The following is a 17911-nucleotide window of genomic DNA, read 5'->3' on the forward strand; positions in this document are numbered from 1 at the left end:
TTAAACGTTTTAGTAGATTTCCTTATTCATTTAAGGGTGATAAAATACAATCCATATAATGTTGTTGTTTTCAGAATACGTAATATATTCTGAGTGCCGCTTTAAACAACGTAAGATACAAAAAAAACGCTAGAGTGCCATCACTAATCACGACCTTATCGATAGTTGAACCGCCATTATCGATAAATAATTCTGAGTAGCCGAAGGGAAAACAACACAAGGGCATTAAATCCTCGAAACACAGAATTGTACCTGTTTTTTTTTTCTTTCCTGTTTCTTTTCTGCCAAAAATATATACCTTTTTTTCGAGGAAAATATTAGAAGTCAGTAAATATTACGCCGACCCTGCAAAACATCGGCCTTGTCTATCGCACACAGATCGCTCGTCACTAGCTGCCAAAAAGATAATTTCATAAAATTGCGTTGTATATGGGCTGCTAAAATTCGCAAATCCCAAATAGCAATAAAGTTTTTGGTGCAAGGACTCTAGTGAAAGAACCACAAGAAGCTGCTTAAAGAGTTGGCTGCACTTTGTGCGGGCTGCAAAAAGTGCGCAAAAATACAAAGATTTTGCAACAACAAAACAGCGAAAAACGTGTGTGTGCGCGTGCTAAAGTAAGCATTTTTCTTAATTTCGGAGTAAAAACCGCCGGATCAGTATGCCTAAGCGTGGAGGCGGAGGAGGAGGTGGTGGCAGCGGCGGCGGCGGTGGCCAGCGGTACAACAACAACGTCGGCAATGGCGGCGGTGGCGGCGGACGTTTCTGCGCTCTGGATGATTATGATGGTCAGTAGACAATAACCACTTGTGGTACACATATTTTAACCATTTTATATGCCCAACAGAAGTGGAGGACCGCCAGCGGCGTAAGGATCGAAACAAACGACGCGTCAGCTTCAAGCCTTCCCAGTTTCCACACAACAAGAAGGATATTAAGCTGCGCCCCGAGGATTTGCGGCGCTGGGACGAGGATGACGATATGAGCGACATGACCACAACCGTCAAGGTGGATATCATTTCCTAATCTTTTGTATTCTCACCAACAATAATTCCTAACCTTGTGGTCTTTGAATTGCAGCAGGATCGGCCCAGCTCCCGCAGACGAGGATCCCCAATTCCGCGCGGCAAGTTCGGCAAGCTGATGCCCAACAGCTTTGGCTGGTACCAAGTCACGGTGAGTTCACTTGCTATGCCACAAAGGCCGATTCATATAGATACCATAAAACTATACCATACCATATATATGATAGTGGGCAAAGAACTATTACTGGCCTCCAAGAAAGTCATGTGAATCGCCTGATTTATTGAGTTATTTAAAACCCCCAGGGTTGATTCTTGCAAAAATAAAACGTTTCAGTTTAGCCTTAGAACTTAAATTAAATCCCCAGACTGGTCCATATGGATCCTATACCATAACATATGTATTTTTGATACTAGCCCTATAACTATAACTATAAACTCTTAGAAAGTCATGTGATTCTCCCGATTATTGGAATTGAGTTGAGTAATTCTTGCAAAAACAAAAGGTTTTAGTTTAGCCTTACAACTACAATCACCAGACTGGTCCATATAGATACCAAATTTATGATAGCAGATATAAAACTATTTTTGGTCACCAAGAAAATCATGTGGCTTGCTAGTCGTCTGTTATTTATTTTATAGCATCAGCTAAAAATCCGCATAAATTGCAACTCTCTTGTAAACACAAAATGTGTTCCATTGCTGCTCCATTGACTTCCCGCCTGGCCTCGCCGTTGTGTTTATTAATTAATTTCACTCGTAAAAATCGTAAAGCAAACAATCAAAAGAGGGGGAAGCTAGCTCTCGATACACAGCTAACGACAATCGCTACAACAATTACAATTGCAAGCAGGCAACGAGCGGGCAAATAAATATTTATGGATGGCTAAACTCTGTCGGCCATACAGTGCCAGCCACAAGTGGGTGTACCGATGATCTGAAAATGCACCGGAGCCGAGCCCTCAGTGGGATGACGCTGCCTGAAATGGATTCCAAGGGCCTTGGGTCGGTCTGCGGTTGTGTTGTCCTTCATCGCCCTGTCACCATACCGCTTTCCAGCCACACGTGGTGCAACACAACGGGCCGCTATCTCTCGACGGGGTCATAAACGCCGTAAATGCCCAATGATGGCGATGGCTCACCAAAACACAGAGCTTGTGTGGTTCCATTTGGGCCTTTAATTCATCGACGGCCGGCAGACGGTGAAGACGTGTGTGTTCCGACGCCCAAAAGCAGCACATTCGCTGAATCTCAAGAGGCCCGATTAGGGCAACTTATCAGTCTCAGCCGGAGCGATTAGATGTGCGATAAGGGATTGCCGGCGAAACTAGCCTAGCACCTAAACCACCACCTTCACCTGTCATTCGCAATGGCCACCTTGGGCGCCTGGGACTACACCATCCTGGCGGTGGTGCTGGTCATCTCTGTGGCCATTGGCATATATTACCGCTTCGTGGGTGGCAGGCAGAGCACCACTACCGAATACCTGCTGGCGGATCGCTCCATGGGCGTAACTCCGGTGGCCTTCAGCCTGATGGCCAGCTTCATGTCGGCCATCACCATACTGGGCGTATCCATGGAGAACTACCAGTACGGCACCATGTTCGTGGTGATCAACCTGTCGTATGTGTTGTCCACGCCAGTGGCCGCCTATCTCATCATTCCGGTCTTCTACCGCCTGAAGACGGCCAGCGTGTACGAGTATCTGGAGCTGCGCTTCGGCTATGCCACCCGACTGGCCGCCTCGCTCAGTTTCACGCTGCAGATGGTCCTCTACATGGGCATTGTGGTCTACGCCCCGGCCTTGGCCCTGGAGGCTGTGACCGGACTGAACCAGGTCTTCTCCATTGTAATCGTTGGCGTCGTGTGCACCTTCTATGCAACGCTCGGCGGGATGAAGGCCGTACTCATCACGGATATCTACCAGTCGCTACTCATGTTCGCCTCTGTATTCTGCGTGATCATCTGCGCCTGGGTGAAGGCCGGCAGCTTGGAGGAGATATGGCGTGTGGCACAGGAGAACGGCCGCATCGATTTCAGCAACTTCAGTGTGGATCCCACGGAGCGACACACGTGGTTCACCCAGATCCTGGGCGGAAGTGCCACCTACCTGGCCATCTATGGGGTGAACCAAGCGCAAGTTCAGCGCCTGATGTCGGTGCGAAGTTTGAGTGCTGCTCGAGCGGCCCTGTGGTGGTGCCTGCCCATCCTGTGCCTGCTGAGCGTGAGCACCTGCTTCTCGGGGCTGTGCATCTACTGGTACTACCGCGACTGCGATCCGGTTCTGGAGGGACGGGTCAACTCACGCGACCAGGTGATGCCGCTCTTTGTCGTGGACACGATGTCACAGTACACCGGCCTCGCCGGGCTCTTTGTGTCGGGGATCTTCTGCGCCAGTCTCTCCACGATTAGCTCGATAATTAGCTCATTGGCGGCCGTCACTTTGGAGGATTACCTCAAGCCTTTGGTTAGCTGCTGCGCCAAACGGACGCTCACCGATCGCCAGACGTTGTGGTATTCCAAGTTGCTGTCGCTATTCTTCGGTGCCCTGTGCATCGGCATGGCCTTCATGGCGGGATCCATTGGAGGACTTCTGCAGGCGGCACTCTCAATTTTCGGCATCATCGGCGGCCCGCTGCTGGGACTCTTCACGCTGGGCATGTACGTGACCAGGGCCAACGAAAAGGGAGCCATCGGAGGGCTGCTCATCTCGCTGGCGTTCTGCCTGTGGATCGGTTTTGGGCAGCCAAAACCTCCGCTAGTTAGCTTGGACATGTCCACGGCCCACTGTCCCGTGAATAGAAGCTATAACGGGGATATTTTCGTAAAAGCTGCGAATGCCGAGGAGCCTAAGGATGGAGGCGATCATTTCTTTTATTTGTACAGGATCAGCTACATGTGGTACGCTGCCCTGGGCTTTCTGATTGCCTTCTTCGGCGGATGGCTATTGTCCTGGCTGTTTGCCCTCCTTAACTGGGATAACAATCATCGCATCTACCAGGATGCAGACTGTAAGCTTATTAAGCACGATCTCTTTGTGCCGCCGCTGGCCAAACGTCTGCAACGGCGACAGATGCCACTGCTGGTGGTCACCGGCACCAGCTCGGAGATTGGGGGCATCCCGGCGGAGACGGTGGAGACAGCACCACCGCCGACGCGTCTGGACGAGATCGAGTGGGAGAAACACAAGGCTGTGGCGTAGCTCAACAAACATTTAGTTGCAGAGTTAGTTTTATATTGGGACACCACATCAAATAGCTGACTTAAGAATAAGAACAAATCACAAATCAAATAGGAACAAACTTGGCTGTTTTTTTTTTTTTTTTTTTTTAAATGGTTAAGTTTAATAGCAGCACATTATCATTGCAGATGTTTTACAAACTAATTGTCATACAAAAAAAATTGAACAAAGCATGTTATATAGATGCCGTTTGCGAGGGTTATCCAATCTTCTCCTGCCAAAGAGTGTACTAGCCTTTTTCTCTTGTCACATTTAATTAACCGACCTTTGGCTTTAATAAACGGGCTACTACGCTAACGCATTAAGCGATTAAACTGAATGAGCATCGATGGCTTGATCGGGCTGCTTGTCCGGTCCGTTGGCCTCGTAGACATTGCGATTCTGGTTCAGATGCCAGAGGGCCAGGAGTCTGAGTAGTTCGTTATAGCTGAGTATGTGCAACGGCCGGTCATCGGTTGACTTCACTCCGGCCTCCTCCAATTCCTCCAAGAGTGCGATAGCGTGTTCCGGATCCTCCTCGACACTGTGCTCACCATTTGGCGCAATTCTACCCACGAATTCCGACTCGACCTCGCTCTTCGCCATGCGCGGCTGTTGGTGACCCATTTGATGACCCAGTTGATGGTCCAGCTCCCTTAGCTCATTTTCGGGGGTCATGGGCAGGGAGTGGGACGGGCAAACGAGGCCGAGGATCACCAGAAACAGGACGTTACCCGGAATGAGATTCATGTTGTGCGACCGACTGCGAGTAGCTTTGCTTTGGCACTGCCGCCTCGTCAGTCGTCTGCCGTCGATCGTGGCCTGGACTTGGGGTGCGCTCCAATTTCTATCCGCCTTCCAACCCGCTCGCTCCCTCGGTTCCCTATCGCTCGTTCGAACGCCCCGTGTGGCAGTGCTGCCGGATGAGCCATTCTTTTTCGAAAATTCTAACTTTTTATAAAATTAATTAATGAAAATTTTAAAGAACTCATAACCAAAGTTATGCAATTAAGGGCCTGTTTCTTCGTAAAATAAATACTCAATTTTTAATCGAAACTTGATCTCTAGTTGGAACTTACACTTGCTGCAAATATAAAAGTTTTTATTTGTAAATTTTCGGTATTTAAATTTTAAAGAATTTTAAACCATTACAGCTTATAATACAAGATAAGTTCTAGGTGAAACGTAAAATATATGGTTAATTTTAAATAAAAAATTTCACAAATTGTATTTAAAATATACATTTTAAAAAATTTAATTAATTTTTCTAAAAATCCAATAACTACTGCTTAAATATTAGATTACCATTAAACAAAAAATAAAATATAAAAAATTACGAGAGATCTCTTAGAATGGTCTTTAATGTTCGGATATAAAATACAAAAAATTGTGTTGTATGTTAAAAATATTCAAAAACAATTTTGTTTTTTAAAAAGATATTTCGCAAAGATTTTAGAATAATATTTTTTTTGTAATTGGTAAATAATTATAACACCTACCTAAACTTTAAAAATTGAAAAATTTATTTTTTTAAGCAAAAATTCGTTTCCAAAAGAGTTGTTTTTTAATTACATTTTTAGTGTAATGGTAATTTATTAATTACATGTTATGTTAAATATTATTTGGTGTTGTTTAAGATTATTTGCTTAAACAATAGATGTCTGAAGGCAGATTGATTCAATTTTGTATCTACAATTTTGTTCGCTAGAAATGACAATTTTTATCAAAGGCGCAACACTGTCATTGGGGCTTGCTTTTGATTGAAAAGTCAGTGTAGGGTCGGTTAAATTATTTTATCTGCATATATGGCGCATACATCGACCCCTCGTTCAGTCTTGTACATATGTTCTTTAATTGCCATTGCCTGTGCCTTCGTTTGATTTCGCTTTGTATTTTGTGTTGCGTTTTTGTCCGCCTCCAATTCAATTTATCTGCGCAGTTTGTGCTACGCGCTGTCTTCTATTTTCTGCATATATATAACAATTATCTATTGTTATTCGCTCTCACTCACTGGCCAACAAGACAACCAATTGAACGAGCCGTTGTAATCGTGAATAACTTTCAATAATTGCAGTAGATATAGGTTAACCATTCCATTTGCTTAATAGAATGACGCCCCCGCGTAAATCAGTCAGTTTAATCGGTCAAAATATTGGAAATTAAGTGATCGTTAACTTATACTTATTAGCAATAGCTCTTGTGTTTTTTTCATGTTTTAGTTTTATACCAAAGTCACATTGAGAGTCATAGGTAGATGGATAGGTTGCAAACGTCGTATTCCAAAAAATGTACTATACAAATATACTATTGCTTGTATATTAATATATAGAGTGTTTATAAAAAACTCCAAAACTTTTTTCATTATCAAATTTATACATACATATCTCTAAAGAAAATTAAGTCATTCAACTTATAAACGTGATAATCGCAAAAAAAATTAATAAAACGGTTTGACAGTAATTTAATAAGGCGTAATAAAAAACGTTGTACCATTTTAAAAACAATAAAATATAGAGACATTTACTCATTAGTTATATACATATATGTACATTAGGGCGGATTAAATTTATGTGAACATTTGAAGGTCCTATTCATACTCGCGCATTACTTACTTACTGTTGCCTTTAATATAAACAAACAGTGTATTTGTATAACAAATTATTAAAATTAAAATTACAATTATTTGCCTCCGAACTCATAAGGTACAAATGGGTTAATACTGTATTTTAAATTGATATCAACAACGCTTTCGTTTAATTACTTTTCGCAGCGTTTATTTTGCCTGCCTTCAGGCGTTGAGAAAAAGCTTTTTCACATAAGTTTTTGCAAAGCTTTACTTGGTTTTTTTTATTGTTGTGTACTGCACGCCGCATCAATGTCAACAAATATTTTGTTTTTTTTTTTTATTATTATTATTAAATTGCGCTATTATGTATTATTTGTACGATTTGACAAATACACCCAACAACGTTCTTGAGTGACAACAGAACAACTCGAGATTGCCGAGTGGCATGTAACGACCTGGCCAACCTGGCCAACTATTGATAATTGCAAATTGAGTATCGCAATTGTCAGTCTTATTTGCATTTGCTATTGCTTAATGGATTCACAGCTGGCATGCGACCACTTTGGATCGAGCAGAATATGCTGTATTAGAACTACGAGTACGTGTGAATGGAATGGCTGAAAACATTCCAAGACATGCATGGATAGAATGACTGATCGTTGTTATTTTTTTTTATTAGTGGCTTGCTGACGGCAAACACGTGCCCAGCCGGTTACTCATTCTGGCCGAGAACAAAAACAGAACCTCTGATAACCATGGTTGTGGGCCAACGAGAACTTACTACTGACTCACTGAATTGGCCAGGCTATGGGGGGTAAAAACACCAAATTACCGACGATACCCAAATCCAACACACCACTTTTGGCTTCGTTGTGTATTGTGTATTGTGGGTTGTGGGTTGTGTGTTGTGTGTTGTGCATCGCCTGATGTCATCGGCCAGTAATGCGTTGGATCGTTTCTCTTATCTCGTCAATTGAACTGGCAGATTCCCCGGTTCCGCCCCACCCCCGAAGTCTCACCTCCCCAATCTGTTATCCCACATGTGTACAGTAGATACCGCTTAAGTGAATATTCCCGAGTGCCGCTAAAAAGTTATTTGTTCAGAACTCCTATTAATCCCTTTTTTAAGTTGTTATTTATAACTACTTTTAGTAAATCAATATAATATTTACCAAGTTTAAATAAAAAAAAAATGAGATGATATGAAGTTAATTATTATTTTGATTTAGCTTATCGTTAACAACAACATATCATAATAATTACTCAAAATAGTTTGTTTTACGTTAAAAATATAAAAACATTGGTGGGACAGCAGTGGGATTTGAACATAGACTTGCACTAACAGCATAACTATAATATATATATATATATACAAACATTGTAGCCATTAAAAAAACAATTGTTAAAAAAACAATTTAACTTTTTTTTTTTTTATAAAAAATCACACATAGGGAACTCAAACTACATATCCAATTAAAATTAAAAACGAAAGCAAAACTCTCTAAATTTCACACTAACACGAAATTAGTAAAGTTTATTTAATGAATCACAAAACATCCACTCAGCTCACGAAAAGAAAAAATAAAAAAGTCAATAGAAAATAAAAACCTAAGAAACTGCGTTCTTAAAGTACATTTTTCTTGTGGTTTTATATGTATACAGTTTGTAAATTTCCGCTGGTTATATGTATTTCAATAAACATTAGTCAGTAGAAAAGAATAATAGATGATGTTCTGCATCGAAACCACTTTATAATGACATTGACTGCACTTGATTTGCTTGAGAACCCCTAGTTTTTTTTTTTTTTGCCGGCACCGTGAAGCTGTTTTCAATATTTAGCCATTCAACAATTTATTACGAAATTGGAATTCAGGCGCATAACAATTAATAATTACTCGTTAACAGCTTAACTTGATTTATATTCATATTCACATTGTCCGTATGTACATTGCTGTATATATATATAAATATATATATATATTTATATTCACACACTCTCACTCACACACATGGCATTGAAAACGTTTCAACAAAAGTGTAAAAAAAAATGGATTTTATATATTAAATAATGGTGGAACGGTGGCTAATCCTCCTGTTCGGCGTTGGTGGTGGTCACCGTCTTCTCCTGCCGCGTGGTGCTGGTTGTGGTGCGGGTTAACGTGAAGACACCGGTGCTACCCACCTCATCCAGCGGCTGGGCAATGATGGTCGATGTGGTGCTCTAAAAATCGCCAATTTAATTACATTACTCTCTTTTGGGCCATTAAAACGGATCCAGTTTGTGTGCAGATCTTACGCCATTTTTGGTCTCGTCGGGACTCCAGGAGCGCTTATCGTCCAAATCCTTTGAGCAACAGCCTCCCATGTTTAATTTTTGCCTCTGGAAATATTTATTGTATTTAACTTGGGGGGGGGGGGGGGGTCGTATGCCTCCTTTTTTCGAATGCCTCTCGTGGCTATATATATATATATATATATATATATATATTTATATATATCTCTGTACAGGCAGGGACCTCTTATTTGTTGCTGCTTCAACGTCGCTCGTCTGTCAGCGAATGCCGCTCCGTTCGCCGGTGCTCACTTGTTAGCCAACCAACAACCCAGCCCAGCCCAACCCAACCCAAACCAAACCAACCCAGCACAATCCAAGCTGCACCGCCAGCTGCGACTGCGACGCCGGAGTTGTCATAGCTCCATATCAATTCTAGAAATATGTCTCAGCGTGCTCGTATTTTGTATTGTGTGTGAATACAATAAATAAAAGTGTACCTACAACACATATCCCCGCACACCACACACCACACACCACACACACTCATCACTCTCGTTTATATTCTGTGAGCTGTATAAACAATCCACTCACATTCCACCTGCCACCCACCCACCTACCCGCCATACACACCATTCTCCCAGTTTCGGGCGGAATTGTCAGTTGCCGAGAATCCGAATCCGAATCCGAATCCGAATCCGATCCCCCAAATACACAGTCATCATCTTTATTTTTGAAAGCGAGCCTGACCTCGTCGGCTCAACAGCCATTTTCATTTGCCTATCGATCAGGTGCGTTGTCTTGGATTTCAGGGCTGCCATTGTTGTCTGAGGTCGATTCGGGGGCATTCCGAAGTCATTCCGAAGGCACAAAGGATGGCCAAACATTGCCAATAGATTTGAAAAAATAGGGATATAATATAAATACATTGATTATTATTACCGCTGTGCGTTAAATATAAACGTTCCTGTTAATACAATACAATTAAATACGTTGTTAGGCCAAAAAGTATCTTATTTGTGGGCTTATGAATGTATTAAATTCACATCTATAAATTAAGATTTTGTATCATATTAAGGTATAATTAAAGGTTTATGTAAAAATAATTTCAACAAGATTTCATTGAAATAAAATTACCAAACGAACAGTTCTGTTGCCTATTGATGTACTAACCTACGTATTGACTTGAGAAAATACCTAAAAAGCTTAAGAATTGCCACGTTAAAATAACTAGAGATTGTTCAAAATATTATAACAATATTTTCCAGTATTTAATGTGAAAATAAGAAATTAATCAAATGGCGTCATTAATAAACCATTAGTTTGGTCTTCTAATTAAGGATTTTGGACAGAATCCCAGACTAATCCAGAAAAAGTACACAGATTATGGTTATAACCCTAGACTGTATTTATTTATGGAATATATGACGAAGAAGTTGTAAAGAAAAGTGGTGGTAAATTGATAAAACACTACAATTTGTCATTTTTAAATTCGATATCAAGGGGGCTTAAGTTTTATTGACAATAGTTAAGGAAAAAAACAAACAAAAACCAAAGGGGGGTGATGGTGGAGACAAGGGAGACAAAAATATATTATAATAATAACAGCTAATGCGCGTAATAAATAAATTTATCGCATTAATGCGCAATGAATGAGTGTGCTAGATGTGCGGCTGTTCGCAGACTTATCTGGCTGTGATACCGATGATATGAATAGGGTCGAGTGGCGAATGGAGGAATGGAGGGGAATGGGAGCTGTAAGCACGGCGATCATTCACACGATCATTATTCGCCTGCGTCGGTGAATATGGCCCCCATCTTTGTGCCCGACTGTACCCGAAGTGATCCCATAAATTGAATTACCACTGATTCCACTGATTCTTTGTATACACTTAACTGCTCTGCTATATGTGGTATGCTGAATGTAGTATACTACATACGTCTGCCTGCAGTCCGATTAGATACCATTGGCCAGTAATAATAGCCAAGTGACCGATATTGGTATCAGCTTTCCCGATGTTTGACCTTCGCATTGGCAGCGGCGGAAGTGGCAAAGGGAGTTGGAGTTTTTGGTTCCAGCAGCTCTGCTTTGTTGTTTGCCTTTCACCACTCACCATATCCGGATAAGTGCTCGTAATTAAATCACTGACAGTTTGTGTGATAAGACTGCTTCGCCCGAAAATGTAATTAGGTGACGACGAGTCCCAGTTTCACAGACTCGGATATGAATGGCATGCAAATCGGCGAGCGTTCCACTAATTCTCATATCGTAATTAGGTGCTATGTGATGAGTGAACAGAACGAATTAACGATGGTCATAATTATCGAATGACGTTGGTTATTAAAGTCATGTTTTTCCAAACAGGTTTATTATTATTCGAGATGGTTATCGAAAAGACGCAAGACTTACTTGCCAATAAAATTTGATCGATGATAATTGTTGATAAATTACCGCAAACCTTTCTTGTTTATAAAAATTTATCGATAGCCAATTATTGATACATTAATGCCTAATTACTATCGTATGATATAAATCTTATTAGTCTGAATCCCTGTGTTTAATTTAGGTGGCAATTAACGATGGTCATAGTTATCGAATGACGTTGGTTATTAAAGTCATGTTTTTTTTTCAAATAGGTTTATTATGATTTGAGATGGGTATCAAAAATACGTTAGACTTACTTGCCAATACAATTTATCGTTAAATAATTATTGCACGCCTTACTTGTTAATACAATTTTATCGATAGCCAATTACTGATAAATTATTGCCCTATATGTAGTATCGTATGATAAAAAATTGTCTTATAAACTTAATCTCTAGGTTCAATTGAAAAAAAAAAAAACAATCATTGAAGTAAGATAAAGCATTATATAATATATGGCTTACAAAAGTTCAGAAGATTTCTACTGAGTTGTTTGGGGAAAGTTTGATACCATTTCATATTTGTACAGAGTTGTACGTGCTTTTCTATGATTAGACTATGATTACAGCTATCTCTGTTTCTAACACTCCCCTTCGATGGATCATACAGAAAAAACAACACGAAATGTAGAGCAATGCTGGCAAATAGAACAGCGCCCATTCTGGGTCTGGTCATGAGCTGGCAAATGAGATAATTTAAGCCGCTGCTATCGGTGCTCTATATAATGCTAATTGCCAGACGTCTAATGACTCCCCTTTCCCTTGGCTTTTTCTTCTTTTTTTTTTTTTCTACTTTTTGCAGTTGCAAAATGCACAGATATACGAAAAGGAAACACTGCTGCGGGCCCTATTGGCAGCGATGTCGCCACATGTCTTCATACCGCAATATTGGCGGGCGGAGAGGAACTGCGTGGTCTTCTTCACCGACGATTACGAGGTGGCCGAGCGCATCCAACATCTGGGCAGGCATGCCCAGCTGCCCGATGGATACAGGCTGATGCCACGCGTGCGCAGCGGCATACCACTGGTGGCCATCGACGATGCCTTCAAGGAGAAGATGAAGGTGACCATGGCCAAGCGGTTCAACGTGCAGACCAAGGCACTGGATCTCTCCCGATTCCATGCCGATCCCGATCTCAAACAGATCTTCTGCCCGCTCTTCCGGCAAAACGTGATGAGCGCCGCCATCGATATTATCTGCGAGAATATACCCGATCTGGAGGCCATCAACCTGAATGACAACAGCATGACCAGCATGGAGGCGTTCAAGGGCGTGGAGAAGCGTATCCCGAATCTCAAGATTCTCTATTTGGGGGATAACAAGGTTTGTATTTTATAGTTTCGAAAGTTATTGATCTCTACGTTTTTTTCTAAAAAAAAAAAAACTAAGAATAAATTATGAGAACAAAACTACATAGCTACACAATTTTTATAAACTTAAAGATAAATAAATAATTTCAAAATTTAATTTATTTTATAGTAGTTTTACATAAGTACATATATAAGCATTGTTCGGTAGAGTGTTGGACATAGAATTTTTGTATCAAACATACTGAAGCCCATTTACGTATATTTTAGATACCATCATTGGCCCACCTGGTGGTGTTTCGCAACCTGTCCATCCTGGAGCTGGTTTTGAAGAACAATCCGTGCCGTTCTCGCTACAAGGATTCGCAGCACTTTATCAGGTATACTATGGTGTGATTGGCTCTCTTTTAACCGTTCTAGAGGATGCTGCCACATAGTCGACGTGGGATTTGCCGCGTCGGGAGTCACAGAGGAATTAGGATTAGCAATTTTTCCATTGTTCTGTTGTCTCCATTCCTTTTTTCAAGCGTATGCGCTGCAGAATTGTGGCCCAAAACCAGGTGGTTCTCTATACCTTGCTACAATAACGTTTGAAAGGCCTTTTGCCCGGTTAGAAAATGCGGTTGAGAAGGCAAAAGCATTTAAGAGGAAACAGTTTCGAAATAGCTGCCTAAAAGCAAGGGCAGGTCGCAAGCAGAGAAATGCAATTTGGGCAGGGCAGTACAAAAAAATGTATCTAAAACTACAAAAAAAAAAGAAAAAAAAGAAAAAAAAAGAAAAAAAAGAAAAAGAAATAAAGTAAAAAAAATAAAAAAACAGTGGAACCCAAGCAATTTGCCGCTAAGCAAAGCTGAACTAATGACGCAACTGAATATACAAAACAAACATATACTCGCAACGTTTGCACTTCCAATTTGAGCAGGCGGACATGCAGCAGTCCCAAAAGCACAGCAGCAACTTTAACAACGTTGGCAAAACACCAATAGTAAAATCACAAAAATCGAAAAATTGTATAACACAAAATAGATCCACCAACCCACCCACCGCGCACCCCGCTACAACACACACGGGCACACGCATGTAACCACTCCACGCCAGCGCACGCACGCGTATGCGCATGCGCACTTGCGCTTGCGCGCAAGTCCCTTCCAGCTGCGTGCCCTGTGCGCGCTGTTGTGTTGCGTTGCTGTGTCGCTGCTTGTTGGTTATGCGGCGGTTGCCAAGAAGAGGAGGCGGAGGAGAAGGAGGAGTGGGCCACATGGACCCCCTCCCGTTTTGGGTGCGCAGCGTTCAGCAGCACCGATATTAAGACGGATACCAAACGGACTAGGGACAAAAAACACAAAACACAAAAACACCCGGACAATCAACTTACTGCTGGCGCCAGCGGCCGCTGCGTTGTGTTGTGCCAGTCGTTTACACTCGTTTTGTACGGCTTTATTGGGCGTATGATCCGCCTGCGGATGCTACGTGTGTTAACGAGACGGGACAAGAACGGACATGTCGAACGCATTTGGACTGAAGCTTTTGCGCGCGGCCATTGAAGCCATCTTTTGCTCGGAACCACACTGTTCGAAAAAAAAATATCGAGCTAAAAACAAAAACAAAAAAAAAAAAAAAAAAAAAAGAATAAAAAAAAAACGAAATATATAAATAAAGATATATACAAAAGATGCCCAGAGGCACGATGCACTGCTCAATTATACTTTTCCGCTGCACTCAAAAAGTAGCATCAATCAAATAATGGCACAACAATGGCCATACACCTAGTGCCTCTGCCTCTTCAGCTGATCAAAGCTCCGCGAACTTTTGTGAGCCTGTCGAGTAATGATAAAGCCTCATATGTGTATGTAGATCACCAAACTATATATGTATATATCTTCATGCAGGGAAGTCACCATCTGGTTTTGGCTTGACTGCAACTCCTGCAGAGCATACAAGCCACGAAAAAAAAAAAAACCCATTTAATTATTATTTCTCGCTATTTAACCCGCATATATCTACCATCGCCTCCCTGCTAATGCCAACAAAAATACGGCCGAATATCCACTTCGAACTATTTACAGCGAAGTACGTCGCAAGTTTCCCAAACTGTTGAAGTTGGTAAGTGCACAGTCCCCACAAAATCTATTCGAATTTCCCCCTTAGTTGGCAACGTGATGGGAATTCCCTAACTGATTCCGGTAATACCAGATCTCTCATCCAACATCATATGTTTTATTTTTCGAAATAGTCTAAATCAACCTTAATTAGGGTATGAAAATTATGGGATAACATAGTATTTTCATAGATAAAATTAAATTTTCTTACAAATTACAAAGTCTAAGGAGTCGAACTGAAAACTCAGATGTAAAATCAGACAATCTACCCATTGAAGAATTCATTTCTAATCGATCCCTTAAACTCAAAAATAAAACTATGTTGAAGACTCAACATTAAAAGGTTGTTTCCTATTTAACAGGTTTAGGAAATTTTATTTATAGTTATCTTAAATATTAAAAGAACACGATTAGAAGTGAAGTCATGGCATAAATTGTAATTTCAAGTAGGGTATGGAATGTGGAATGATTATATTTGTAGATTCGATTTTATCAATTCCCATCACTGTTAGTTACTCGCATTTAAGACAGACCCCCCACAAACCACAACTCAATTGCACCATTTAGGATGGAGAGACCCTGGCGCCCCAGGTCACCTTTGATCTGAACGAGTCTGGACGGATTCTCGACACGAAGGCCTCCTTCCTGTGCGACAACGCTGGCGCCGATGTGGTGCGCCAGTTCCTGGACCAGTACTTCCGCATATTTGACTCGGACAACCGGCAATCCCTGCTAGATGCCTACCACGAAAACTCAATGCTGTCCATAACGATGCCATCGGCCAGTCAGGCGGGCAGGTAAGCCTACCATTCTCGAGATCACCATAGATCATAGCTTAATCGTATCCTTCTGTTTGCGGCCAGCAGGTTGAATAGCTTCTGGAAGTTCAATCGCAACCTGAGACGATTGGTGAACAGCGATGACCAACGCACCCGGCACTTGAAGTACGGCCGCCTGGCATGCGTCTCCACCCTGGACGAATGGCCACGTACGCTGCACGAGCGTCGCACCTTTACCGTCGACCTGACCATTTTTAATGTGAGCAAAATGATCATAAATATAACACCCCGCATATTATGAAAACGATTTGTCCACCCCCCAAAAAAAAAAAAAAACCAAAATGGTCAATTGAAATCCAATTGCAAAATAGCATATTGGTCATTTTCTGCTTATCAAGATCATATCCGTGTGTTTAATTTATTTAATTAAAAAAAAAACTGAATTGAAATTTATGTTAATTAGCATATGGGACATATCCTGCTTATCAAGATTATAACCTTTAGTATTGAAAGCCGAATTTTATATTTATTTAAACAATAATGCATTGAAGTCCATGTAAATTGGCATATTGAATATATACCGATGTTTAAAGCTGAATTTAATATTAATTTAAAACAAATAATGAATTTAAATTTACAATTATTAGCATATGCTAATTAAGATTGTCCCGTGTGTAAATGAGGCCAAGTTTATCATTAGGCTTTAAAAATAGAAAAACTAATCATGTTTTTGCTTTCCAACTTCAGACTTCAATGATGGTGTTTACGGTGACGGGATTGTTCAAGGAGCTGAGCGGCGAGGTCAGCACTCCCGCCTCCATGCAGTCGTATGAACTGCGCCACTTTGCCCGCACCTTCGTGGTGGTGCCGCAGAACACCGGCTATTGCATCCGCAACGAGACCATCTTCATCACGAACGCCTCGCAGGAGCAGGTGCGTGAGTTCAAGCGATCGCAGCACCAGCCGGCTCCGGGAGCCATGGCCTCGACTTCGACCAGTGCCACGGCCACTAGCACACAGCCGGGACCGGGTGTGCAGGGTGTGCAGGGGCTGCAGGGTCGCCTCAATCCGGGCGGCATTGGAGCAGCACCTGTGGCGGTGGCCATTCTGCCAGGACCCTCGCTGGCCACCACCTCACCGGTGAGCAGCGGCAGTGCCGCCGTTCCAGTGGCACCTGGCGGACCACCGGGCATGCAAGATGAGAACACCAAAATGCAGATGATCCAGGCCATGAGTGCGCAGAGCCAAATGAATGTGCTTTGGAGCCGAAAGTAAGTACCATATTATAGCCCACAGATAAACCAGATTAACTAACGTAAAACTCTCATCAAAAACAGATGCCTGGAGGAAACGAATTGGGACTATAACCATGCCGCCTTTGTGTTCGAGCAACTGTTCAAGGAAAACAAAATACCGCCCGAGGCTTTTGTCAAATAAATCTCAGACAGATGACGCTCCATAAAGAAGAGAGCACAATGCCACGAACACACAAAATCAAATCGTTTGTTTATTTGTTTTTGTTTTGTAATTATTTTATAAATACTTTTTTTTTGGAGTCACCACCTCTACTAGTTGTAAGTTGTGCGCACTGTTGCGGGCAGTAGCGATTGTTGGCCCAGCTCTGCGGGCATTGTGCCACAACGATCACAGCCCTTTGATAGGAATACATTTTAAACTCGCTTTAAGTACCGTCCGCAGACCCTCTGGAGAACATTAAAAAAAAAAACCTTGAGTGCCAGAACGAGTCTGCGATCGGTTCCCCCCTTAAAAATTAGAATTGTTTTTAGAATAGTAGGACTCGCATACATACAAAATAATTTATACAACAATGTTATCAAAACAAAAGAAAAACAAATTTTAATTTTAATTTTATAACCTGGCAAACGCAATGTATGGAGTGCATCTCGCGTTCTTGTATCCAATTAATCCTGTTTGTCCCGCTTCTCCAGCCTTAAGATTTGTATACAAAGACCATCGAACGAAAACAAACATTTTGTTATATTAATAGAGAACTTGGACAAGCAATTACAATGACCATTTTAACGAATCAGAAGCCAACATTTCCTTTCTTTCCTTAATAGCAAAAATAATACCATATACAGTTCATGCTTAGTCGTAAGTCCAGTTGAAATTAAGTGTGCGGTATATAGGAATTATATACATTAATATTTAAGTGTAGGATCGTAAATAAATTTATCACAATCGAATGACAACAATCCATTT

General features: G+C 41.5%; 4 protein-coding genes across 8 annotated transcripts; 2 read left to right on the forward strand and 2 right to left on the reverse strand.

Moving 5' to 3' along the window:
- Nucleotides 1–211: 211 nt before the first annotated feature.
- Nucleotides 212–17904, forward strand: LOC128260952 (nuclear RNA export factor 1). 4 transcript variants are annotated; one of them, XM_052994325.1, is made up of 10 exons: nt 212–786; nt 846–1006; nt 1079–1174; nt 12305–12826; nt 13081–13190; nt 14877–14913; nt 15477–15706; nt 15773–15947; nt 16436–16959; nt 17026–17904. In XM_052994325.1, the coding sequence occupies exons 1-10, from the start codon at nt 660–662 to the stop codon at nt 17123–17125; spliced, it is 2082 nt and encodes a 693-aa protein (XP_052850285.1). In that variant the 5' UTR covers nt 212–659; the 3' UTR covers nt 17126–17904. The 4 variants fall into 4 exon arrangements, with proteins under 4 accessions (XP_052850285.1, XP_052850286.1, XP_052850287.1 ...); XM_052994326.1 differs by having other exon boundaries at nt 15776–15947; XM_052994327.1 differs by having other exon boundaries at nt 1082–1174.
- Nucleotides 2202–4227, forward strand: LOC128260955 (putative sodium-dependent multivitamin transporter). The gene has a single exon (XM_052994332.1). The coding sequence runs from the start codon at nt 2390–2392 to the stop codon at nt 4220–4222; it is 1833 nt and encodes a 610-aa protein (XP_052850292.1). The 5' UTR covers nt 2202–2389; the 3' UTR covers nt 4223–4227.
- On the reverse strand, nt 4540–5030 carry LOC128260973 (uncharacterized). Its single transcript, XM_052994356.1, has one exon. The coding sequence runs from the start codon at nt 4988–4990 to the stop codon at nt 4571–4573; it is 420 nt and encodes a 139-aa protein (XP_052850316.1). The 5' UTR covers nt 4991–5030; the 3' UTR covers nt 4540–4570.
- LOC128260975 (uncharacterized) lies at nt 8453–9418 on the reverse strand. Of its 2 annotated transcripts, XM_052994360.1 has the most exons (3): nt 9323–9418; nt 9103–9186; nt 8453–9027 (listed from the first exon to the last, which is right to left on the reverse strand). In XM_052994360.1, the coding sequence occupies exons 2-3, from the start codon at nt 9169–9171 to the stop codon at nt 8890–8892; spliced, it is 207 nt and encodes a 68-aa protein (XP_052850320.1). In that variant the 5' UTR covers nt 9172–9186; nt 9323–9418; the 3' UTR covers nt 8453–8889. The 2 variants fall into 2 exon arrangements, with proteins under 2 accessions (XP_052850320.1, XP_052850318.1); XM_052994358.1 differs by lacking the exon at nt 9323–9418 and having other exon boundaries at nt 9103–9262.
- Nucleotides 17905–17911: the final 7 nt, after the last annotated feature.

This window comes from Drosophila gunungcola (genome assembly GCF_025200985.1).
Source record: "Drosophila gunungcola strain Sukarami chromosome X unlocalized genomic scaffold, Dgunungcola_SK_2 000046F, whole genome shotgun sequence".
NCBI classification, from domain to species: Eukaryota; Metazoa; Arthropoda; class Insecta; order Diptera; family Drosophilidae; genus Drosophila; species Drosophila gunungcola.